At 39.4% G+C, this 27,478-nt stretch overlaps 1 protein-coding gene across 1 annotated transcript; it reads left to right on the forward strand.

Moving 5' to 3' along the window:
• The first annotated feature begins 1,660 nt into the window (after positions 1-1,660).
• On the forward strand, positions 1,661-27,478 carry Smim13 (small integral membrane protein 13). Its single transcript, XM_046453516.2, has 2 exons — positions 1,661-1,837; positions 23,225-27,478. Exons 1-2 carry the CDS (start codon positions 1,762-1,764, stop codon positions 23,410-23,412), a joined length of 264 nt encoding a protein of 87 aa, XP_046309472.1. The 5' UTR covers positions 1,661-1,761; the 3' UTR covers positions 23,413-27,478.

The raw sequence follows: 27,478 nt of genomic DNA on the forward strand, positions 1-27,478 counted from the left end.
AGGCCTTCCTTAATCCCTCAATCTAAATAACACCTGTCTTCATCATACTGTCCTGCTTTCCTTCATAGGAATTTGCAGTTCCTGCAATATTCCTAATTATGCTGATTGCATTTTCCAACTACAATGAAGGCATGTTAGGTATAGGCATCTTGTTTCATTCACTGCTCTATCCCCAGCACCTAGAGTTATTCAATATATGTGAAACAAGACAAAACCCTTATAATAAACTTCTTCACTCTTTTCAATCAAATTTTAATAAAATGTTTTATTTTTTGCAATAGAATTGAGTCATCCATGAAAAAAAGCATAAATTGACCCCCCCCCCCCCACCAACTACCACTTAACTGTACTGGGTTCATTCTTCACAGTAATTCTATATTAGATTATTTGCAAAACAAATAATCATCCTTTAATGTATTTTCATATACAGTATTTGTTCACAATGCTGCTCCTTACAGAACCCAGCTCACAAAATAAGTCAGCCATAAATGTCTACGATATTCTTATTAAATTTAGGGATTGCTGCTTAGACTTTGCTTTTGGAAATAGAAGAGAGGGAACAGAAATTTGTGGCAGAGTAGAAAGGTTTTAAGTAGTGTGTTTGAGGTTATTAAAGTGTTTTCATACAAATATGTTCAATTCAGCGCGGCAGCCTTCAGCTGTGGGTCATAAGTCACTTGGTTTCAGAAGAATCAAACTTCCAACTCAGGCAGGTGAATTAGGGTACAGCAGATATCCTAAGTCACCCGCAGGGAATTTCTGAAATACATTACCTATGAAAAACAGAACACAACATCTGTTGCTGGGGGAAGCTGACTCCGTTCCCTCCCTCCAGAGACCAGAGTGCTTCCTCTAACGTCCGAAGTATCCAATCTTCGCAATAAGGCTGGGTTCAAGTGCAACCAGTTTTTCAGGCAGTCGCCTACCCTTTCCTCCCTCTGCAAACTTAAAACAAACGACTTAGTCCGTGGAGTAATGACTGAAGTCCCTCAGGCGCCCCAGGACAGCGCAGGAGCGGGCAGCCAAGCACTCGGATTCCGAGAACACCCGCTCGCAGTTCGCAGACAGAGGTGGCGGCCGGAGAAAGACCCAGGGCGGAGGAGCCTGCTGGAGAGGGAAGCGAAGCCTGGTTGCGATGCTTTCTGGGAGTTGTAGTCCTAGCAGGACAGCTCACTCCAGCCTCCGCCGGGCTTCGTACTACACCTCCCAGAAGCCCTCGCGTCCTGGCGGAGGCGAGCGGAGGGGGCGCTTGGTGATGAGCTGCGGCAGAGGGAGGGGGCCAGGGGCCGAGAAGCCGCTGCGGCAGCCGCCGGGAGTCGTTGACATCTGGCGTCCCTGGGGGCCCTGGGATCCTCGGGCGGGCGACAACCTGGGCCTTGTGGCCGCTGCGTGTCTCCGTGCTCACCCCCTCTCCTCAGACACTCGGCGTCTGCCATGGAAGCGCATCCGGCTGCCACCGGGGTCTTCGGGCGTCGCGGTCCCGGGCTTCCCGGAGCGAAGAGGGGGTAACGGCGCCCCGAGGCCCAGCTCCCTCCTACGCCCCGCCCGCGCGGGCGAGAAGGAGGGTCGGTGGACGGCCGCGCCGCGGTGCCCGCCTCCGCGCCGCGCCGCCCCGCCCCCTGGGGGCGCTGCCGAGGGGCGCACGCCGCCCATGCCGCCCCGGCGCTTCGCCGCGCCCGGCGCCCGCCACTGAAGCCCGCTCGCGCCTGTCCGCTGCCGCCGCCGCGCCCGCCGCCTTGAGGCGACTACCCTCCGCCCAAGATGTGGCACAACGTCGGGCTGACGCTGCTGGTGTTCGTGGCGACGCTGCTGATCGTCCTGCTGCTGATGGTGTGCGGTGAGTGCGGCGGCCGCCGCGGGGGTAGTTCCGCGCACCGGTGTGACTCGGGCTGCCGGCTCTCGGGTCGGGTCTCGTTGGGAAAGAGCCAGCTCGCGAGAAAGGCGTGGACCGACAGCTGGACAGCGTCGGCACCCCCTTCTCTCCCCACGGGGGCGCGGGGCCGTGCCCCCGCCCGTGGCAGGCCCGCGGGCATCCCTGGGACGGCGACGACGGGCTGCAGGCTGGGCATCTCCGGTGCAGGTTGAACCAGATGCTGCTTCACCCCTGGTGGCTGCCCGGGGTTGCCCTTCCTGCCACCGACTGCCCAGATTTTGACCATGTGGCCTGTTTTCCAGGGGAAGCGATCGGTTACTCTGTCCTTGTCCTCTACAGGTTCTGACCCTAATGACAGAGAGGGTTCACTACTTTCATTTAATCAGGATTGGGACATACTTAGGTTTTCAGCGCACGTGAAATTGTTTACTTCGTGTTCATGCTTCAGCTAAATTCCAGAAATGTTGAGAACAGGCAGAACTTAAAAACAACAGCTATATTAAACTTCCAGGGTCAGGTAACCTAACCCTTCGTCCTGAAGTAGTGGTACTGTTTTGGGTATGTTCCTTCTTGGAATGAGAGAACGTTAAACTTTCTTCCCATGGCAGTGTTAAGAGTAGTTTTGATCTTTTTTTTTTTTTTTTTTTAATTTCTTTATACGCAGTAATTGGTAATCATAGGTCTCAGCAAAGAGGCTGGGCAATTGTGAAAATTTGCAAAGTATTTCAAGTAGATGTGAGTTTATTTATATTTAAAGATTAAAGTAGGGGTTCCAGTTGATGCAATAATTAGTCAGAATTCACAATAAATCCTACAAAGCTTTTTCATTACACAGTTAAGGGTATTAGAGCTATGCTTGGAAAAGATATCTGTGCCTTTGTGCATATATCTTTCTATTTATACACTTGTATGTATATTTAAAATCGATTTTGATGGTGTTGAGGGCGAAATCCAAGGCCTTTATAAATAATAAGCACACACTCTACCACTGAGCTATATACCCCCAGCCCTAATTTTTTTCCTCCTATGATATCAGAGCTAAAATTTTTAACTTGCATCTTTTCTTTTCTGAGGATATAAAACAATTGAAGTGTCTCTCAAAGTTCTGTTTGTAATGTCTGCCTTTTAGGCTAATTGAAGATGTTTAAGGTTCTTAAAGTAGGAAAAACCAGATTCTTGTGATTTATTTGGCTGTGGTGAAGGAGGAATGTACGTTATCCCTTTTGATTTGAACATGCAAGTTACCTGGACATAGGGATGTGGCATACAAACCACACCACACCTTGAATAGAATTTTTGCCAAACTTACTGTGAGGCATCAGAGTTTCTATTTGCTTTGCCATTTGTCAGCATCTATTTATTCATTTTTCTAAAAGTTTCTTACTTTTAGCTTCAGGAAACACAGAATAAGAGTGGTGAGGTATATAACACCTTATTTGATTGGATTGGTCAAGAACTGATAGCTTTATGAAAAAGTAATTCAAACACTTTTTTGGAGACCTAATGGGGTAGAAGACCTAATGATGACCAGAATGGGGTTGGGACTTAGGAGAGGAGAGAAGGACCAGGCCATCCTTGAGAAATTGGGGCACTGTATTAGTTTGCTAGGGCCGCTGTAGCAAAATACCAGAGACTGGGTGGCTTAATCAATCAATTCTCACTGTTCAAGAGGCCAGAAATCTGGGATCAGGGTGTCAGCAGGATTGATTTTCTTCTGAGGGTTCACTGCTTGGTTTGTTTATGACCTTCTCCCTGTGTCTTCACATGGTCTGTCTTCTGTGTTTGTGTCCCTAATCTTTTATAAAGGACAACATTCTTTGAATTAGGATCCTCAACCTTATGACTTCATATAACCTAATTTACCTCTTTAAAGACCTTATCTCCAAATATAGTCACATTGGAAGTTAGGATTTAATATGTGAATTTGGCAACAGAGGGGACACATTTCAGTCTATAATAAGCACCATGTCTTTAGCACTGGCTGGAAGGTGAGGGAGCAGTTGGATAGTTGAGGTGGATGTCCTTAAAACAGTTGCTACCTTTCTGGTGGTCACAAGCCCTTTTGAGAGTCTGATGAATGTTATTTATGAACACTTACTTTTTTAGAAAGTTGTACCAAGACTTTTCTAGTTCAGAGATTTCATGATTTTTTTTTTTTTTTTTTTTTTTTTTGAGAAAAAGGAAAAAGAAGGTTTACTACTTTGAGAAGCACAGGAACTCCTTTCCCAGAGGCTGTGATTCTGCCCATCAATGGGATTAGGGGCTTTTAAAGAGGTGGAGGCTACATTAACTGTGTTCTTGGTTGAAGTTGTAATACACTTGTTAACTTGGGAGATAGTAATTTCTGAGATCTTCTGGCCATTCCCAAAGTCCAGATTACTTGGATCCTATGGTGGGTGTGTGCTCAAGGACAGATAACTGCCTAAAATGGGAAAGAAAGGTAATCCTGTTCCCTCTGAGATTAGGGAGGGGAGATTAGGGAGAGGGGAAGAGAAGAAACATGTCCATTTTAAAATTAAGTTGCAGTGGTGGAGCAGCAAGGGCTACACTGAAGGCATGAAATGGATCGCTGTTACATTTCCCCTGTTGATTTCTACATTCTTGTGGCTTCCCTTTCTTAAACCCAAACATAGAGTACAGATTAAAAACTTTTGCTTTGGGGGGCTGGGTCTCTTGATTTCTAATTTCATTCGTCTGCAAACTGAGTGTTCAGTGCCTCCTAGGCACTGGAAACATGATTGGATCTGCTACAAGGAATTATAGCAGAGTTTGTTTTAGAATTCTTATAGGCTCTTTTATATAGCAAATTCTTGATTTTTCAAATTTCAGGTTCCTGGGAAGGCTTTTCTTCTGTCTGTATTGGTGGTTTCTTTATTCTCACCTCTCATTCATGTCTAAAATGTTTTCCACCCCCATTATACAATGAGCTCCCTTGCCAAGTTCAGTAAAAAATGGCTGCCATGTTACCAGGTCGGTAGTTGTTTATCAATCCTAATTGAACGTGACCTGTTATACTCACTCTATAAAACTGAGCATTCTCTCACAAGCATTTCTTTCTTTCTTTCTTTTTTTTATGTATATATATACTCTTCTTTCATGGTGTTCTTCCTTCCATTCCCCATCTTCTCATCCCCTAGAATTTCTTAACTTTTTCTCTTTTTACCACAATTCATAATGAATTATATTATTCTCCATATTTTCCTAAGTACATCAATTACAAGTGTCAGTTGGTTTGTATATACATTTAACCACCATCTATGTTTCTCTTTGAAGTAGTGTATGGGCTAGTACTTGCTCTTGCTCCATGGAATGCTTGCTATTTTTATTTTTTGTGCTATGTTTCTATAATGTACAAATATATTTCTGTTTTCTACTTATTCTCTCCCTAAGCTACCTTATTCATTCCTACTGACTTACATACCAGATGTAGCAAATGAGTCCAAAATTTACGCCTCCAACTTTGATTTCCTCTTTGAGTCCCCAGCTTTTGCATTAGACTTTTGTTCTAGTCTCACTGGAGATCTAATAAGCATCTCAAATTTAATACATCTAAAACAGGACTTCTGATTCCTATCACCTGTTCCTTCCCCAGTTTTACCCATTTAAAGAATTCCGTATTTCACTCTGTGGGCCAAGCCAAGAACTTAGGTATCATCCTTGGTTTAACCCTTTCCTTTACTCCCCCTTCCATGCACATCAACCCCCTGTGCAAGTTTTCTGTTTTATTTCCCTGAAAAGAAATATGAAATATGTTCTGTTTTTTTTTTTTTAGAGAGAGAGAGAGAGAGAGAATTTTTTTTTTTTTTAATATTTAATTTTTAGTTTTCGGCGGACACAACATCTTTGTTTTGTATGTGGTGCTGAGGATCGAACCCGGGCCGCACGCATGCCAGGCGAGCGCACCACCGCTTGAGCCACATCCCCAGCCCCATATGTTCTGTTTTCTATTGTCAGTGCAGCCACCACCGATGCCTTCATCACCGTCATCACCATCATCACCATTGTCTTTGGCTGCTTTAATTTCCTTACTAGTGTTTTTTCCAGTCCATCTTTTCTTTCTGAATCACTTACCACATACTAGCTAGAATTTTTTGTTGTTGTTACTGGGGATTGAACCCAGGGGTGCTTAACTACTAACCACTGAGCCACATCCCCAGCCCTTTTTTAATATTTTATTTAGATACAGCGTCTTGCTAAGTTGTTAAGGGCCATGCTGAATTGCTGAAGCTGGCTTTGAACTCACAAAACTGCCTCATCCTCCCCAGCTGCTGGGATTAAAGACGTGTGTGTGTGTGTGTGTGTGTGTGTGCCCAGCGCCAGTTTCTTTTCTTTTCTTTTTTTTTTTTGTATGGAAGATTGAACCTGGGCACTGAACCACTAAGCCACATCTCCAGCCCTATTTTGTATTTTATTTAGATACAGGGTCTCACTGAATTGCTTAGTGTCTCCCTGTTGCTGAGGTTGGCTTTGAACTCGCGATCCTGCCTCAGCCTCCTACAGACAGTTTTTTAATAAGAAAATGTTTAATCAGATTTTAATAGAAGAAATACAGTTTCAAAAGTCAGTAGTATACGATCAAGAAAATAGTTCCTTTTAACCTTTAGATTCACTGCATTCCTGGTTATTTAATTCTGTATTTATATATAACATATTCATTGCTATCTCTGGTTTTGCAATTTTAGACATTGTTAAGGTAGAGTCTCCCCCCACCTTCTTGCCATTAATAACACAATTTTTGGCTAACTTAATAGTCAGAATTTATATTTGGACTATGTAATTATTATTCCCTGCTGGTCAAATGGTATAATGTGACCACATATAGTTTCTTCTTTGGTTCTTCATGTTTCTTGAAGTTGACAATTGCCTTTTAAATTTACTTAGTATTTTTTGTATGTTTCCATTGTTATTAGATCCCCCTTCTAGTGTTTTATAATCCTTAACACATGCTTGTGAGTAATATTTCTCATATGTTTAAATAAATTGCTCTTCCCCTTCTTTCCCCTCCCAGTCCCAGGGCCCTTCTTTCTTCCCAGCAGCTGTCATTCTCATATGGGAAGCTGAATTTTCTCTGCTACCCTGTTCTGTACATTTTCTGGATTCATGGCATCGTTTACGTTCTTGTTGGAGCATGTTTTGTAGTAACTCTAAGAAAGAATACAGGGAAAATAGTTTTTTGAGTTAACACGTACTTTTAAATGTCTTTTTTTATTTTTTACTCTTGATCAATAGACTGGGGTTGTAAATAATTTTCATTTAGAATTTTAGAATTATTACTCCATTGATTTCTAGCTTCTAGGTTTGATTTTGAGAGATTCAGTTCAACCTGTTTCTTTGTCTTTATAGGACATCTTTCTAGATGTTTTTGAATAGTCTTCTTATCTTTGACATTCTGAAATGTCAGTATGATACATCTTGGTATGTGTCCCTTTCATTTTGCTGGATCCTTTTAATTCAGAGTTTGCTTTTCATTTCTGGAAATATTTCTACTAGCCCTTTGATAATTTTCTCTAGGCTATTTTGTATGTGTGTGTTTTCCCCCTAACACTTCTGTTACTTGGAGTGGAACCTCTTGGGCTCATTCTTTAATTTTTAATTTTTGTCTTCTATTTTCTTTCTTACTGCCATCCTTCTTTCTAGAGATGTTTTGGATTTTATCTTCTATTGATTGTATTGAATTTTAGTGTTAGCTATACAGTTTTTAATATCAGAGCTTTTTTTGTTCTGATTCCCCTTTTATAGAATGTTTTTATTATTTTATTACATGTCTGCATTCAGTCTTATCTTCCAAAACATAATAGTTTTATATATGTAATATATTATTTTGATAAAGTGTTGTTCTTCCTGTATTGACTTTATTTCCCCTATGTTTCTTTCTGCTTATTTGCTTTAGGCTCCTTTTCCTTTTTTTTTTTTTTTTTTTTGTGGTACTGGTGATTGAACCAGAGCCTTATGCTTGCTAGGCAAGGACTCTATCACTAAGGTACATCCCAGCCCTTTGTATTTTATTGAGACAGGATCTTGCCAAGTTGCCCAGGCTGACCTCAAACTTGTGATCCTCCTGCCCCACAGACTCTGGATTAAGTGGGATTACAGGTGTGCACACACTAAATGGGGCCTGGGCTCTTCTTGTGGGGGTTTTTCTGAACCTGGCTAGTGGTCTGCTCTCTGTTCATATTTAAGGGTGAGGTAATAGAGGATGATGATGATTTCTCAGTCAGCTCCTGGCTAAGAGCAGGGTGGCTGGGCAGTGACAGTCTGTTCTGTAGAGTTTTACCCCGTTGTTAGTATCTGGAGGTTCTTTGTGGGTATTCTCCAGAAAGGAGTTCTCTCGTTTCGTACTTGGGTATTGTAAGAGTGCACTGTTGTGAGTAGACTTTCCACCACTCCTTTGTTGCTCTTCCTTCCAGCCTTTTGTGAGGTTTTTCCTTGTGTTTGGCTTCAACTGCTATCTTCTGCCATTCAGATATTTGTTTCCTCTGCTTTGCTAGACCAGTTGTCACTTGTCCTCAGAGTAATCTTTTAAAAATGTCCCTCCTTGGAAAGGGGAAATACTGAGAAATGATATTGGCCAAATTATATTGTTATATTTTGTGCACATATGAATATGTAACAATAAATTTCATCATTGTGTATAACTATAATGTCCCAATTGAAAAGTGGGGGGAAAAGATGATTCCTTGCTTTTACAACCCATCCTCTAGTGATTTACCATTCCTTTGAAATACTCCAAGTTTCTTACTGGGGACAACCCAGGTCTGTCTGTTGCAGCCCACCCCTATCTACCTCTCTGATCTCTCTCCATTCTCACTACTACTCAACATTCAAGGATGGGCCAGCTTTGTGCCTTTTGCAGGACATTTGTTTTCTCTTCCTCAGGCTTTTCATAGGACTGGTTTCTCATCATTCAGGTTTCATATTAAATGTCATCTCAGAGACTTTCCCTGACTACTTATGGTAGCCCATCCAAACACTCTTTTTCTCTTTTACTCTTCGTTTTCAGAGCATTTTGCACTTTCAGAAATGAGTTATTTCATGAGTCTTTTTCCTGTGTCAGAGGACAACAGTGTGACAATTCAGTTTAATGAACTGTTGAACCCAAACTCTGGAGACTAAGAGTTCTCTGAAATGAAAGGGTTTTTTGAGCTGTTATAGATATTAACTGGAAAAGGACAAGGTCCTAGGGCAAGTTCTGCAGCTACCAGCAACAGGGTTAGATAACAATTATAAATGTGTTCACTGGATTTAAGAACCAAAAGCATTTTTATAATGAAAATGTGGGAAGGAAACCATACATTGTTTACTGTGAACTTCTATTGGCTATAGGTAGAAGAGGCAGGATAACACAAAGCACAGACCATTTTGGAACAGAAGGATGGTCCATAAGGAGAGTACTTGTTGCTTCTGGATTGTTTGGGGAGAGGAGTTTGGAAATTTTATATGTAAGCAGGAGGCTATAGGAGGGGAGATGGAAGATGGATGCTGGGGGCTGTAAGTCAGAGTTTTAACATTCTTTCAGGAATAGAACAGTCTAATAGTCTAATTGGTTTCAACCCATAGACTTTTCCCTCTTCACCCTCTTACCCTTTTGTGATTAAATTTAGAGCATCTCAGAATTTTTCTTCTATCGCTTTTTTTTAAACAACAGATAATTTATTAAAAAAGTTTGGTTTAGGTACCAGCACTGGTGACTTTGGCCTTGACTCTTGACCCAGCACTATTAGAAATAATCTGCTTAACAGACTCAGGACTGTGAGCCTAGGAGTGGCTATGGCTTCTCACCTGGAAATGATTATGTCTTAGAACCTTCACACAAGGTGTAGTGTTTTTCAAAGTCTTGGTTGGCATTGGTCCTTTTACTCTTAGGCTCTTTTAACCTTGCCACCTCTAATCAAGTCAATACACACTTCTCAGGCTGGTTAGGTAATTCTGATTCAGTGAAACACAGCCTCTGGTTTCATGGGTGTCTTTCTGGTATCTAAAAAACCATGACTGTGGCGTGGCTTCCTGACTGCATTGTTTTTCAGGGAGAACGAGCAGAGCAGTGGGACTTGAAATAGGGCTGATGGGACAGAGCTGCTGCACCCACAACCGCATCTCCCTCTGGAAGACCTATCAGATCTTGATCAGCTTTATTTTTGATTCTAGAATGAGGCAGCACTTCAATTTATAAAATAGAATAAGTTCTGATGGGCCATGCTAGAAGACATAAAAGACATAGAAAGACATAAAAGAACAAATAGTAGATTTGTCATTTCAAAGTTATTTTTCTTGCAAGGTGGGGGACCAGTAGGACAGAACAATAGAAAAATAACTGATTGGTTAACATCAGGTTACTTCAGGTTACTTTTCTTGTGTAAGGATTAAGGCACAAGGAACTTCATTATCATGCCAATTGAAACTGGCCTGTTTGAGACATTTGGCTGTTCTCTACTTAATCCTGATTTGTTGGAAGGTCAGATAAGCAGTTTCAGCTCAGTGACATGGAACTTTAACCTGAGTGACTCCATTTTGATTTTTAGCCTGGTCTATACAGGAGGTTAGTCCAAAACAGTGGCCTCCTGTAATTTTTATTTAACACTACCACTTAGAGTGTAAACTCGATGAAATCAGTGACCTCTCTGGTTTGTTTACTACTCTATCCCTAGAATCTAGAATATTGCCTGGCACATTACATAGTAGTAAGTAATGAGCTTAGTCCTTGTCCCCAATGCCAGTCTAAAAATGAGGACACGGTTTTGAGAAAAAGGAAGAAGTTTTATTGCTTTGCAAGGGGGGAAAAAAAAAAGGAAACACGAGACTCCTGTCCCAAAGGTTGTGATTCTGCCCATCAGGGAACAGGGGGTTTTTAAGAGGTGATTCAGAGGAATCCTGTTTTCTGAGATTAGGGAGCAGAGATGAGGAAGGAGAAAACCAAAGAGAAGATTGGGGAGGAGAAGGTCAGGGATAAGGCCAGGGAGGAGAAAAAACATGTCAGTTTTAGAGCAACAAGGGATATATTCAAAGCATAAAGTGGATGACTGTTACATTAGCCCCTTAGCTGTTTAAAGAATGAAAAATTCCTTAGACATTATCATTATTAAAATTCTCTTTATAAGTCTTCAGTGTGGTACAAGCTAGGATTGCTTCAAGATGAATAGCCCTTATATTATTTAGTAAAATACAGTTACTGAACTTTTATGTACATTTGCTTGGGGTAGTTAGTGGTCATGGATGTCCAAAGCATGATCTCTGCTCTCGAGGACTTTATACTCTACTAGGGAAGATATTCTCACAATAGATAACTCCAGTACACAACCCAACAATACCTAATACCCAGGCTGCTGTTCTTCCTTCTGGTTGTCTCAGATCTCAGAATCTTCACCTAAAACAAAACCTGATTATTTTACCTTCCCAATTCATTCTCATTCATTGGGCAACATGCTTTCAATTTTTTCTATTTTATCATTGGACAAATAGGTTGCAATAAGGATACCATTTGGAACATAGTATGTGCTGATGAATATTTGAATGAATGAATGAATTTTTAGTCCTCAAATAATTAGCTAGGATGAGGATATAGATGGGAACCAGAGGTATATGGATTGTGGTACTTTATGTCTATTACCTACAGAGTTTATCCTTTTTTAAGGGCAATGGGGAGCTGGGTAGGAGTTTTTCACAGGGAATTTAAAATTCTGTACATTGTTATGTTGACATGTGGGGAGGGGGAGAATAGAAGCAAAGAAACCTGCTAGTATCACCTGAGGAGGGCTTGGAGAGACCTCGACTCAGGAGGATGGGGTCCTTGATGTACTTGATGGAAAAGAATTTCAGCACGAGTCAGATGAGGCACAGAGATTTATTTAGGAAAGCAAGGAGTACACATTCAAGGGAGAATGCAGGCTGTCTTGAGTGAGAAGCAGTGCCTTGGTTTGTGTTCTAATATTCACAGAGCGACAGTAGCTAGAGGGTTAAACTAGAGGTGGAGTCAGGCAGAATTACTTAGTTTTGCATCACTTTTTCTTGCACTTGCATATTGCCTTGTGCTGGGAGCCATTAGCCAAGTAGGTATGACAATTTCCTTGCCAGCGTACCCCATGTTGCAGTGACATTGAATGTACGTGACCTTGCTCAAGGACCAAGGCAGATTAGGGTGTTCCGGGTTTTAAGATAATCGTGTTTAGGGCGTTCCCAGTTTAGGTTCCAGGTTTAAGGTTTAAGATTATTCCTGCTGGGAATAGGGCGTATCCTGCTGCCTGAGTTCCCCTTGAGTTCTCACGGGATTCAGACAATATATTTTGGAGATAGAAGCCCAGTGGAGGTGAATTTGGGCAGAGAACGTGGATTTGGGCAGAGAACGTGGATTTCCCCAGAACGTGATTGTAGACGGCTGGTGTGAGTTCGGGAATAAAGAGTTGCTGTTTGAATCTACAAGCTGTGTGGTGGCTCGTGATTGTGTGCCCAGCCAGACTGCGGCATTTGTGCCCAGCCAGACTGCGGCAGCCTTGCATCATGCTGCTCTCCGTGGGCAAGGACATGGGCAGAAAGATGAGGGCTGGGTTTTCCTGTTCAGAAGTTGCTTGTTTTGCGTTCCAGGGTTCATGGACACTTCCTGCATTCCAGTGCTTCCTGGGCAGGTCTCTTTTGAGAGATTCAGTGTATCTTTTTTCCTCTTGTATCCCTAAATTCTTATCTCAGTAGGTTTACGTGAAGTGTTGGCAAAAACTTGAACTAAGGCCAAAACAGTAGAGGCTGGGAATGATGGAAGCCTTCTGATTCTAGGGTGATCCAGCAGCAGTGAGGTCACTTCTGTCTGCTCTGTCACTGTAAAGAGTATGTGGGATTTGAAGTTTTTGGGCAGACTTAGAACCCAGTCAGCATAAGTCCTAGGAGAAGATAGGAGCATAGCCCCTTCAGAGTTTGGCTTGGTTTCTCACCCTACTTCAGTCTGGCCTGCCAGACTTTGCACAGGCTATAATTAACAGGCTTGGTGGAGTACCCAGTCCCAGGTTCCTGCTGTGCCTAGCAAAATCAAGGGGTTAGTGAGAGTGAACAGAATTGGACTCAAGCCACCTATGACTGTGATCACATCACACCACCAGCATTGCCACTTACTAGCTTCGTAGCTTGAGCAATGCCCCAATCTTTAGTTTTAGCATATAGGTGAAGTCACAGATAGTGGAATCTGGGAATATGGAGGTTGACAGTTTCTGCTTATCTGCTAACATTGAAATCTCTCTAACATTGAAATACAGGTGAATAAATATGGAATTAATGTTTGAAAATGGATTTTCAAAGACAATCTAGTTTTAGACTTTTAATATCCTTAATTTAATATGGTTTTGCTTAGAATAATATATATTTCAAAGATAATGGTAGAATAAGGTAAAATGTGTTGATCAAAGAAAAGTGTGAACAGTTTTCAGGTCATCTAGTTCACTGGTTTTTGTAACAATCTGCAAAGGCCTGTTCAAAGATAAACTTAGGCACACTAACATTTTAAGCAATGTGTTTGAGCAAACTGATTCATAAATCAGGCAGCGCCAAATAGAAAGGGGTTTTACCAACAAATGGTATGAGGGAGAAAGGTGCATGGAACAAGGTAGAAAAAGTAGAAAGTTTCTAGTCAGAGGCTTGTTGGTAGTTTCTGATTGTATAGGCTTAAGTCTAGTTGTGCTGTTTATGTCAAGTTGGGTTTTGATTTGCTTATGTAGGAACCCAAGTGCTGGAGCCATTTCAACCTCAGGCCTTCCAGTTATTTAAACAGATATGTCAAGATTTTGACACATAATCACTTTTTTTTTTTTCCCGTACTGGGAATTGAACCCAGGGCACGCTATCATTGAGCTATACCCGCAGCCCCTTTTCTTTTTTAATTCTTTTTTCTTTCTTTCTTTTTTTGTACCGAAGATTGAACCCATGAGTGCTTAACCACTGAGCCACATCCCCATCCCTTTTTATATATTTTTTAAAATTTTGAGACAGGGTCTCGCTAAGTTTAGGGCCTTATTGAGTTGTTGAGGCTGGCTTTGAACTTGAAATCCTCCTGCCCCAGACTCCCCTGCTGCTGAGATTACAGGTGTATGCCACTGAGCCTGGCCTCTTTTTAAATTCTTGAGACAAAAGTCTCACTAAGTTTCTTGAGGCTAACATAGAATTTACCATCCTTCTGCCTCAGCTTCCTGAGTTTCTGGGGTTATAGGCATGCACCACTTTGCTAAACATGATTCTTATTTATGATTCTTATTTGCTGAAGTGTAATTAACTCACATCATATTAATGTCAGTGTGTTTTGAGTAGGATGTACTGTACGTCTCAGGTCAACCTGATTTATAGGGTTGTTCCTTATCTTCGTGAAAGGAAACCACCAGTTCTTGCCATATTTTAGCTACTATATTATAGAGTAGGAATCTTCAGAGCTAACATTGAACTCTGAAATAGGTCAATTGGTAGACATCCAAAAATCTTTAAATTCATGGGTAGTTTTTGTGAGGCAGCACAGGGAGAATGGAGGTTGGTTGGTTTTAAGAATCACCTGTGTGCCAGTATGGTTTTAAGGCATAGGGAATACAGTGGAAACCCTACATTTCCCTTCCTTAAGAAACTTGCATCTCATGGAGAGGACAATCAATATTAATACAGTGGTTTATGAAAAGTAAGCCTGAGGTTCTAAAGCAAACAACCAAGAGATCTTGTATTGAGGAAATAGCATTGTTGAAAGATTTTAAAATTATATTAATGATACTTAAAATTCTCTGTCACAGCGATAGTAGTCTCCTGTGTGCAGTTTGCTCTAGAGGGGAAGAGCTGGGCATGGTGGCTCATACTTTTTTTTTTTTTTTGGTGGTGCTGGTTCTAATCCTGTCAATCTGGGAGGCTGAGGCAGGAGGCTCATAAATTCAAAGCTAGCTTCAACAACTTAGGCTCTGTCTCAAAAAAAAAAAAAAAAAAAGATGGGGGGCTGGGGATTAGGGATGTGGCTGAGTGGTTATATGCCCTAGGTTCAAGTTAAGCCATTATACCAAAAAAATCCCAATACCCCCACAAAAGGGAATGTGTGTGTTAAGTTCAGTGTGTGAATTTTGCGGGAATATAAACACTCAGTTTGTAGCAGATAAGTGAAATCATACTACTCCTTAAACTGTATCTTGTGTTTCAGCCATACCTTCACCACAAAAACCTGATATGCACTGTTAAAATTTGTTGCTTTCTCTTAGGTAAATTGGCTCTCTTCAATAGCTGTAAGTTACTTTGAGCCTTTGTTTTCTTATCTAAAAAATGGGAATAGGGGTTGCTGTCTTAACAAGTTAAGAGAAATTATGAGGATTCAATAAAATGTTGAATGTAAAAACACTTTGTGATCCAAGAACTATATAATTGAAGATGAAATTACAGTTATTCCCATGGGTTTCAGGCATATTAGTGGCAGTGGTTCATCACTCAAGTTCATCTATCATTACTACCCTTCTGCTGCTAGCACACTTATCTTGAGTAGAAGCACAGTGTTTCATGAAATTTATCTTTTGACCTAATGCTTAGTAATAACTAAGCACACATAAATGAGTGGTCCTTCATTATCCCACAATACACACCCTCTATTGCCAGCCAATTTTTCTGACTTACAGTGCTTATCAGTGTGAGACTGGAGCAAGGCACAAACTCACCTTTCATGCTGTGAAGGACAGTTGTTTTAATAGTCAGCCTTAGTTTCTGATTATAGGTACCTATAGGTAGGCCTCCCTCCCTCACCCCTCCCTTTTTTTTTCTTCCTTCCCCTCTTAATCTTTCTAAATCCCAGGACAGCTGTGTAAGACACATGTCTATAAAATAAGAGTAGATAAGATGTTTCTAGTGTGTATGTGTGTCAGGCTTGAGTGGGAGGAATTATGTGATCTGTACTTCTGTACAAGGATTAAGTCCTTTTCAGTAAAAGGTTGCCTAGGTTTTTGTGGTTTTTCTTTCCTCATCCTCTGCTTCCCAAATACATATGCATACCCAGAAGAAGTTAGTTACTCTAGGACTCGGAATCCAAATTAGGTTGTTCTAGTTTTATAGTAAATAAATTATACATCCTAACTGGTGATTCTGCCCCTGTGTCTATGAAGCCTCTTCCTCTGCAAGACATACCTACGTACATTAGCTACTCTTGCAACCAATAATATGTACAGGTTGATACTTCATTTTATATTAGGGAACTTCCCATTTGTTTTTTCTTATATTCATAATATACAAGAGAATGAGCTCTGAATACATAAAGTTTACATTAACCCATTCTAGTCACCAGACAGTACAGTTCTGCTTAGAGCAGAGACATTCATCTTTATGTCCAACTTCTGTCCTCCTTAGTCTGTTTTCTACTGTTAAATGGAATACCACACACTGAGTGAATTGTAAGCAATAGCAGTTGGTTTGGCTCGCATTTCAGGTGTTGGAAAGTCCAGGAGCATGGTGCTGGCATCTGGTGAAGGCCTCTGTGCCATGTCATAACATGGTGGAGGGCCAGGCAAATGCAGGGCAAGACAGGGCCCAACTTTTAACAAAACCATTTTTCTGACACTTAACCCACTCCTGTGATAATTGTGTAAATTTACTCATGAAGGCAGAGCCCTTATGACCTGATCACCTCTTAAAGATGCCCACCACCTCTTAGTACTGGTAAAATAACAGATGAACATGAGTTTTGGAGGGAACATTAAAACATAGCACCATCCATTACACCAGATCTGTTGTCCTCCTATAACATCACCCCATTCCTAAGTGATGGCAGGGAAGTTTCTATGTAGCTCCCTTTATATACTCACAATGTCTCACTAGGAAGTATTAATGTGACCTGTGGAGTCTTCTCAGGCAGGCGCTCTGGTCAGCTGTTGCTTTAGTCTCTTCCCTAGAGGCATTTCACTGTGTATATTTTTTTCCTTTTCCTCGGCCAGTCTCCATAATTGATCAGCAGCAGCACTCTTGCTTCTTCTTCACTCTCATTTCTGTTTTTTACAAACTTACATGTGACATCAGAATTACTTAATAAGCTTAAAAATAATAAGCACAACCTTGGGGATTGACATAGGATATCTGGGATGAACCTTTTGACTCTATGGTTTCTAAAAACTCTCCAGCAGATTCTGATAAGTAGCCAGTTTGATTGCTCTTAATAATTACTGCAATAATCTTTGTTCTTTTTAGATATAGGTAATCATATCTTTTTAGCTAGAGTTATTCCATTGGAATAATGCTTTTAAACTTGCCTTACATTACAGGTGTTCTTTTTCCCTAAAAGAGAAAATATGCTGCCCGGCCTCATCCCCTGCTACCTTCTCCCCACCCCAGGTTGTCCTTCCAGAGTACCTCTTGCAATGTGGATATTCATCAAAGGTCATGTTGTGTTGGAAGTTTTAAAGGAATTAAGGCAGATTCCAAGAAGATTGAAGGTTTTCGTTAGGCTTTATTCAGCAAAAAAAGCATTGCCTGCTTGGGTGTTTTGGGTGGCTCTAGTAGTGGAAACTGTCTTGCAGGAGTATATTACCTAATAAAGATAGAGGAGACATATTACTGGGGATTCTCTCCAGTCTGTCTTACCCACACCCTTCCAGTCTTTAAAAACTTCCCATCCTTTCAGATAGGCCCTACAGCTTGTTCCCAGTACCTGCCCTGCCGGAGGGAGGTAGGGCTGATCCTTTACATAATGGAGCAGATCTTCTAGGCTGTGTTTTGAGAGTATGAGCTAAAAAGTCATAGAAAGAAAGATGGGGAAGGAGCGGCATTGTGCAAAGAGAAGCATAGAGAAGGATGAAGAAGAGTGCAGAAACAATGCTGAGAGTGACGTTAGTTCTGATCCCTGGTAGGAGTGCCTCCTCCCATGGGCTCTGAGACACCCATGTCAGTTTATTGCCATTTTTTGGTTTAGCTAAGTCTTAGAGTTTCTGTTACTTGAATTAAAAGCTGCTTTACTAGAATAACAGATGAACTATGTATATGACTTTCTCCTTTGTGTTGTATTTGTTGTAAGATTACCACAAATAAAATATTAGAGATCAGAGCCCTATTAGCTACAAGAAATGTGATATGCCAGAAATATGTGATGAGATAGTTCAGTTAAACTAAATAACAATTTGGCCATTAGGTGTTATGTGCAAAACTTTTCTATCCCCAATTTTTCTAAAGACAATTATTATTTTCCTGTCTAATTAACATATCTTTGAGTATCTTAGCAGTTTTATTTGGCATTATAGTGCCTCTCTTAGTTTCTTTGCTAAGCCATGCTTTTCCTGTGTATACCCATTGGGGGTTTATAGTGCTTCTTTTCCCAAAATGTCTTGGGTAGTTGCTTTTCCTTCAAACTACCTATAATTTTTAGTATCATCCTTTATTCAAACTGGTATCATTGTTTGATAAACACTCTGTTGTGCGTAGAAGCATCTTCAGTGCTAGGTACTGTGATTTAGAGAGTCCCCTCACCCCAGCCCCTGCTCCATCTCTCCCCAGGTTAAGTTTTTTTTTAACCAGGGATTGAACTCAGGGACATTTGCCCATTGAGCCACATCCCAGCCCTATTTTATATTTTATTTAGAGACAGGGTCTCACTGAGTTGCTTAGCACCTTGCTTTTGCTGAGGCTGGCTTTGAACTTGCTATCCTGTCTCAGCTTCCTGGTGGCTGGGATTACAGGCATGCGCCACTGCTCCTGGTCCCAGGTTGTTTTATAGTTCTGTCAAAAGTTAAGTCCCTCAGAGGACATCTTGTTGAACTAGTCAATTTAGTGACTACTGGTACCATTCTTTATCAACACTAGGATTTATCTCTTCTTTGCCCTCCCCACCCTATCATTACAATAGTCATTGTAAAAAACCCACAGTGGCTATTTGTTCATCTGCCCAGCAGATTTACTCCTCACGTTTATTAGGGGAATTTTTCTACCTCATGCTTTTTTTGTCACAGTGCCACTGTCCACATCCTTCCAAGCAAACCACACAGGACATAAACCTAGGCAGAATTGCACACTTTTAATGTTTGCTTATCTCCAGATTTGAGGATAACAATTATAGAAGTATAGAGACTCCATGGTTTAGCAGGCCTGGATGGAAGGAGAGTGGTGGTCGGGCATGGTATAATTTGCTTCTCTAGACCCTGAGGTCTTTCCCATTGTCACTGCCTTCAGAATTTTCACTTGGAATTAAATCTCCATACTATTTGGTTACTGACAGTGATTTTAAAAATTTGAGGGTGTGTGTTTTATAAAAATTGAAGAAGCTACTACCCTCAGCTCTTTATTTTGTAGATGTTTGTGCTAGAGACTTTGTTTTCTAATATTAATCATCTCAAGGTCACTAGAACATTTTATGGTTAGAAATCCAGTGGTGATGGCCCTTCAATCATGATCTCCTTTCAGTAAAAGATTTCCCCTTTCTTATCATCTCCCTTATTCTTCTTTATGGTCACTTATTACCTTGTAGACACTGTTGGAGTCTTTGGTCTTAATGAAGTAAAGACCATCATCTTTTACTGACTTATAATTTCTTTTTTTTTTTTAATTGAAAAATAATTTTATTATTCAGTCTTTGCTAAAACAAATCGGCTTCTATCCCAGTTAATACAAACAAGGGTGATTATACTGAACTATTTATTTCTGCTTTGCTAACTTATAATTTCTTGATAGTACATTCACTTTTATAATGTGTTTAACACAGTATCTTGTCAATAAGTTCTTACAACTTGAAGTTATGTTCTGAAAACTAAAGAGCTTTGGAAATTTTTTTTTTTTTTAAGTATCTATTGAAAGCAACTGACTTTACTAATTTAGGCCAATTAATGACATTGAGGAGGTATTTTAAAAAATCAGTTTATGTAAGTATTTTTATTTATTTATCAGCTTTTTTTTAAAAAAATTTTTTTAGTTATACATGGGCACAATATCTTTGTTTATTTATTTTTATGTGGTGCTGAGGATCGAACCTAGTGCCTCACATGCATGAGGCAAGTGCTCTGCCACTAAGCCATATCCCCAGCCTTATTTATCAACTTTTTAATTATTTTTCCTGATTATCAAAACCATGCATGTTTAATGTGGGAAGATTTGGGTGAGTACAGGGAAGTATTACAAAAACAGTGTAGGTCCCCTGAGTAATCTTCAGGTTCAGTTCAATCCCTATAAAAATTTTTCCTGCCTTTTCCCTAAAAGTTGACACACTTATTCTAAGACTCACCTGTAAATGCAAGTGACTCAATAATCAAAAGACCAACTTGAAAAAGAACACAGTGGGTGTATACTTGATTTCAATACTTAATACAAAGTTACTGTAATCAAGATGGTGTGGTATTGATATAAAGCTAGGCATACAAAGTTAGTAGATTTGAGACTCCAGAAATAAACTACTAAGTGATTGATTTTTGACAAAGTTGTCAAGACCATGTTCTGGGTGAAAAATATTTTCAATGATGATCTGGGGCAACTTGATATCCATAAATAAAAGAATGAATTTGGATTCACCTCTCACACTAAAATTAACTACAGTGGGTCAAAGACTTAAATGTAAGAGTGTTACCGCCGTTGACAGGTGAGTCCTTGCTTCCCCAATGTTGAAGAATAACACTAGAGAAGCACGCCGAGGCAAGGTCAGAGTGGAAATTAGAAGTTTATTAAAGGACAGCAGAAAAGACTTCTCCCGGAGGAAGAAGGGGACCCAAGAGGTGGAATCCGTGGAAGTGCGGTTGTTTCCCCTTTTTATAGTTCCTTCAGTGATGGAATGTAGGTGGGAAGGCCCGAGGGGTGGGACACAGGTGGGCCAAAGAAGTAATCTGGTCCAGAAGGACTTCTGAGTCAGCATCTTCAAGTTTGCTGGGGGCTGTTCATTATCACTTCTTTCGATGGGCTCTGGCCTTGGGCTTTTCCTGGACTTCATTAACATCCCAAGATTTGTTCAACTTTTCCCGGAATTCATTCTCAACATGGCCTCCATTTTAGGTCTCACACTCGATATTATACCCCATTTACCTAACTACACTGACTACCTAACTTTAAATCTGGCTTCAAGAGCTGAAACTATGAAGCTCTTTGAGTACATAGGTGTAAGTCTTCATGACCTTGGATAAGTCAGTAGTTTCCTATATAGGACACCAAAAGCATAATCAGCTAAAAAAACTTAAATAAAAGAGAGAGATAACTTAGACTTCTTCAAAAATCAAGAACTTTTGTGCTTCAGAGGACATTATCAAGGCAGCAAAAAGATAGCTCAAAGAATGGGAGAAAATATTCATACAACATATCTGATAAGCATCTGTGTAATACATAAAAAACACCACTTAATAATTTTTAAAATGAGTGACTACTAGATATTTATCCAAAGAAATTAGGCAAATGGCTAATAAGCACAAAAAAGTGGTCAACATTATTATTTATGAGGAAAATGCAAATCAAAATATACCTGCTAGGTTGACTGTTTAGATGGACAGTAAAAGGTGTGGGTGAGGATGGGGGTGTTGCTGGTGGTAGCGCAGAGTGCTGCAATTGCTTTGAAAAGCAGTTTAGCCATTTCTGAGGCAGTAAAATACAGACCTACCATAGGACCCACCAATTCTAGATATATACCCAAGCATGGATAGACATGCCAACACTTGTATATAGATAATCACTGTAGCCAAAAAGTGGAAACTAATTTTTATTACAGCCAAAAAGTAGAAACAACCCACATGTCCAATCAGTTGGTAAAAGTTTAAACAAAATATGATATATTCATATGGTGAAATGAAAATAAAAAGAAAATGAAGTACTTACATATGCAACAGTACAGAGGAACCTGGAAAACAGCCAAAGTGAGCAAAGGCCAAGTATTTATGATTCCATATATGTGACATGTTTGGAATAGGCAAGTTCATGGCCACATGTGTAGAGTAGTGGTTGCCAGGGGCCATGGGAGGAGAGAATAGAGAGTGCGTGCTAAAGGGTTTTGGGCTTTTGGGGGGATTGTTAAAAATGTTCTGGAGTTCAGTAGTGATACGCACATCCTTGTGAATATACTAAAAACCACTGGATTTTACAGTTTAAAAGGATGAATTTCATGGTACATGAATTTTATCTCTAGAAGAAGAAATAACTAAAAAAAACAACAGTTAACCTCAGGTGCCTCTGCTCAGGGATCACTGTAGCTCACATTAGCTGAGTTTTTTACAAAATGCATACTCAATGCCAGGCACCAAACCCTAGATAACTTGTGAATCTTCAGTGTAAATTGAGACTCCTCACTCCTTCCCAGTGCTCTTTCCAGTGATTTACTGTGCCTGTTTTGCAGAGTTTTGGGTGAAGGGAGAGCACATTAATTTGGAACATTATTAAAGTATTTTACAAAGTTAGGTGCTTTACTCAGACAAAATGCTCAAAAACGGTTATGGAAAGCAAAAACCCGAGAAATGGATTAAATATCCTGGGAGTTAGTCTTTCAGTGCTAAGGAGTGTATGTTAAGCAGATATTTTTGTTTTCACAGTTTCTTAGAATCTGTGACATTAAAAGTGGCCATTGTCTTGACCTCCTTTAACCTCTGGGTAGAAAAGCCAGTTGGGCTTTGTTTCCACAGAATATGCTATGGTTCTTTGCTGCTCAGGGTAGTATCCGAGTTTAGAAGGCACCAAGAAAACACATCGGCACAAAACCCTTTGTTATAATGGTTAATTTTGTTTATTATATGCTCTTAATGTCTTAGAGCCACCAAGCCGGGTTTAGAAGTTTTATCCTGTTTGAATTTTTATTGACTGATGTTTGTTCCTTAACAATTTTGACATGAAAATGCTGTTTTTTTAAATTAGTATTTTAAAAATCTTGAACCTAAAACTGGTTCTCTGACTTTATTCTTTTGTCTCGTAATTAAAGAAATTATTAATTTTCTATGAAAATTATTTCTAGAAACTTTTAATAGCTTGGTCTTGACTGAAATTTTCACCATAGCACAGTTGATTCCCACTATTTGTCACCTTTATTCTGGTTGATGCATACTTGCTTTTAGTCAGTATCTCTGAGATGTGAATGTTACAGACATTTGCCAAATAAATTCCTTTTTCCCCAGAAAAAATTCTCCAAAAATTGATTTTAATGTAAAATATTCTTGCTTAGATATCATAATCTCGTAATTTTAATGTGACTGCACCAAGCTTGGGTTCTAAATTCCATGAAAGCAGAAACTCTTTTTGCCATTACTATATAGTCTCAGTGTTTATCCTTAGGCCTTGTATATCATCAGTGCTTAATAAATGCTTGTTATATGAATATATCATAATTACATGTATTTATTTGTTTTTATATATTGTTTTGTCTTACACCTCCCAATTAACTCTAATGTTCCAATTGCTAATATTATAATAATTTTTTTAATGTTTTCTTTCTTTCTTTAGGTTGGTATTTTGTGTGGCATCTGTTTTTATCTAAATTCAAGTTTCTACGGGAACTAGTGGGAGACACAGGATCCCAGGAGGGAGATCATGAGCCTTCAGGGTCTGAAACTGAAGAAGACCCTTCATCCTCTCCACACAGAATCAGATCTGCACGCCAAAGGAGGGCACCTACTGATGAAGGCCATTGATCCCAGACAGGGTCCTTTATTAGTAAACAATGAAAGGCAATTGTGAGCCTCTGTCTTAGTGACTTGGCTTTGAAATATACTAAATGACTGAAGAACATTTATACTTGGATTTCATATCCAGTTCAAAAAATTTACATGTAAGCCATATAGTAATAAAGGGAATTAAAACCAAATTGGACCTTTGCAAATTTCATCTTAAAGATAATATTTTGTTTCGCTAGCTTTCTGCTCAGCACACTTATTCCTTGGCTCTTGGGATTTTTTTGTTCGTTTGTTTGCACTGGTGTGAATCTCATAAACATTTCAAGCTTGAAAAGCATATTTTAATATTCAAAATGTATTCTTCATGTTTTAACTTGTCTGAAATTGGGATGCATCTCATTACTGTCAGCCAGGATAGTCACATAATTATCCTAGCTTGTACATGTGTGAATTTATAGCTTATAGTGGCATCCCCTTAACTGACATGTATTATTGGTATCAAATGTTTCAGGTTTAATTGGCATTTTAAAATGTCTTCAAAAAGATTACACTATGACTCAGCATTGAAACGCAGGGTTATTGTATATGCGGAAAAGCATGGAAACAGAGCAGCGGGGCGAACATTTGATATTAGCGAAGCAAATATTCGCCGTTGGAGGAATGACCGAAATTCCATATTTTCTTGCAAAGCAACCACAAAATGTTTTACGGGACCTAAGAAAGGAAGATACCCACAAGTAGATGAAGCTGTACTACATTTTGTCAGTGAGGCATGTGCTAAAGGATTGCCTATCACACGCCAAGTAATGCAGTCAAAGGCAGGGGAAATTGCCAAAACCCTCGGAATTGATGAAACAAAATTTAAAGCAACAAGAGGCTGGTGTGACCGATTCATGCGTCGAGCTGGACTGTCATTAAGACATCAGACATTGTTTTGTCCAAAACTTCCCACTGACATTAAACAGAAGACAGTGGTGGAGCATTCTTTCAAGAAATGCTGCATCGCCAGTCCTCTTGAAGATGCCAAGGGCCAAGTCATGTGGGCAAATGCAGACAGCGAGGACGGTGACGTGAGAAGTGATTTAGAAGAGCTGGGTTCAGAATATGAAGTTATAGTTATAACTTGACCAGTTTATTTCCCACATTCTTTACATACACACAAGATTGGTATGACGAAAATCTTTTAAGAGCACTGTTTTAATAAATATAAAATATTTTCTATGCTATAAGGCATCAGGTTGTAGTTTCAAGGGTAGTGTTTTTCTTTGTAATAATACAGTGCATCTTAACTGATGGTATCTGATTAAATAAAAATGGTCTCGTCATTATAAATTTATTTTTCTTTTCAAGATGGTATCTATTTATTGGAATACTTAATACTGACTCATGTTAAATAGTTATCTTCTATGAAATACATTTTTTGGGTAATCTATTCAAGATTTTAGAGTAGTTAGGAATAGGAAGAACTATTCTCTAGGAAGAGTAGGGTTAGTCACTCCCTTTGTATGGGAGGACTTTATGCTTAAGTCATGTGTTGTGGAGAAACTACTTTTTCACAATAATCCAGTGACAAGACCTCAGAGGTACTGGGTGTTGAAAATATAGCGGGTGGAAATACCTGCGTAACTGTAAAACAACTCTTGCCAGGTATCCATGTTTGTCTTCACTGAACTTTGGACTGAGTGTTTACTGGGGAAGAGAGGTATGGATTCACAAACCTTACTGTTCAGTGTTCCCTGCTTTGTATAAGAATGAAATGCAAAGCCAGTTTGTTTTATTAATCTGAGTTCTTCTGTTTTTCACCTTTGTTTCTCAGAATTAGTCATCACCTCCAATTTATGGAGGTTTGTAATTATGTTTGATACCTCATTCTTTGTGCTCATTCAGTTTTGTTTGTCTCCTCACAGTCGACTAGCTCTGCACTATGTTGTGTTCCTGATGAGCACATCTTTGCTGATACTGTAGACCTTTGGACATATTAAAAGGGAATTTACAGAGCAGAACTGTGTGTGTGCTCGCAGATGCTAGAGGAGCATCTGCGAGAGGAGCACAGTCATTCTGTCTTCGTTTCCTTATTGGATGCTGTATGACTAGGGCATAAAAGAGCAGTGACACAGTTTCTAGCGTTAATTTTAATGTTTCATGTATCAGCTAAACATCACATTCACATGGTCATCAGTTAGAAAGAAAAATGAATGCCTGAAAGCATCTTGGTGCTGGAAGGATATCAAATTAGACTTTTTTATTTTAGAATGCTGAATGCTGGCTTTCTTCATGTTTGTGTTTTATGGTGGCTATATAAGGTTTAGTTAATAATTACTGAAAAACTTAAGTAGCTGATGAGTGTCCTTTTGTGTCAGTATTAAAGAATGATAGCTGATGCAGTCCTACCCCCAAATCTGTAGTCACCTGCAAATTAATGGAATGTAATCCGTGTAAAGCTATATATGTTGGGCATTATTTATTGGCACTAATACTTCAAGCTTCCCTTGTTTTATAGCATTTTAAGAAATGTTCTGCTTAACTTACTTGAGAAATATACCTAAGAGCATATAATAGATCATACTTGCCATGCTATAACTCACTGGAGGAGAGTGAAGAGAAATTACTGATGCCAATAATGAAGAATCTGCAGGCTAATCCTTTATTTAAAACTTTCTTTTCATGCACCCCACATAATATAGTGCATATTTCTAAGACCACTAAGAGACGGAAGAGAAATAGTTATTAATGCAGAATTATTTATGTGGTATGGTGTTTCTGTTCTTTTCCTGTTTTGTTTTATTGTTTTTGTAGCTGAATTTTAACCAGAACTGCATCCCAGCTGCATTTTTAGTCTCACTGAAAATGAGTCATTCAGTGGGAAGTGGACTATCCTGTGGTTAATTTCAAGGTTATGAGCATTAAAAACACATACAAATAGTAGACTTTTACCTGAACCCTCCTCCAAAATGATAGTTCTGGAGTATGCCATCTTTTTGAGGATTGATTCTAAATTCAAGGACTCAGGTAGATTGGTTTCATTTCCTTCTTAGCTAACTATTTCCAGATCAGTCTTTTGCTTTTGAACTTTTTTTTTTTTTTTTTGGTGAAAATTGCCTGTGTGGTAGCGTCTTTCAGATTTAAATGCCAAAAAACACTAAATATTTGTATAGCACTGTTAAAATGGGTTTGAAATATTTATGTCAAGTTAAATATAGAATGCACTCACTGGATTTTCATTAGGGGAAGCATTGTTATGTGTTGAACAGCCATTTCACAGACATGCCGACCCATTTCTTTAGATGTTATTAGGTTTAAGAACCATTTCAAAATATTTTGTTGAAAGATGGAAAGATATAAAGTTATGGATTCACACAACATGGCATCTTAAGAAGTTGAAAGATTGAAAGTAGTGCATTCTTTTAAGAATAACAGTTTTGAAGTCAACAACGTAATCTTTTTAAAATTCAGTCTTTCTCAGTAGATAACGTTTTAATGTAACATGTAATCAATGTAGCTTAGATTTTGACTGGTAGACTAAATGCTTATATATTTGAAGTTGACTTTAAAAAGCCAATGAGCAGTCCGCAAAGGTCCTGGACTCTTAGCGACTAATAGAATAGTGTTCGGTTTTGGAGTCTGGAGTTAAAGCACCTTGTGTTGTCTGCTTCTAAAGTGTCTCAGAGTTTTACATTTAAAGCATAAAGAGTAACATTTTATATTAAAAAGTTACATTTTCCATTTGTTAGTGTCCCTTGCTACCCCTCTGATGAGGAATGTTCACATTACCTCTGGGTCAGTTCTATGCATAACATTCACCAAATACTGCTGCTGTGGTTTCTTAAAGGAAACCTCTTGTGCTATGATGCATTGTCATCTTGCTGCTCGACAAATAAGCATATGAGGAATTAGACTGTGTGTGTTAACAATACCTTTGTACAAACAATAAGATGTAACCCTAAAGATGAGGAATGTGCGTAAATAATCTCAGTGGTTTTTGTTTAAAAATTGGTCAGTACTATATCTAAAGCTTCTGTGGTTTGTATGATGTTTTAACTTTTATTTTAAACTGCACAGAATAAATTAAAATGAAAACAAACAA

This window comes from Marmota monax, unplaced genomic scaffold (genome assembly GCF_021218885.2).
Source record: "Marmota monax isolate L192 unplaced genomic scaffold, Marmota_monax_Labrador192_F-V1.1 WCK01_AAM20220418_F8-fsc00029, whole genome shotgun sequence".
Classification (NCBI taxonomy): domain Eukaryota; kingdom Metazoa; phylum Chordata; class Mammalia; order Rodentia; family Sciuridae; genus Marmota; species Marmota monax.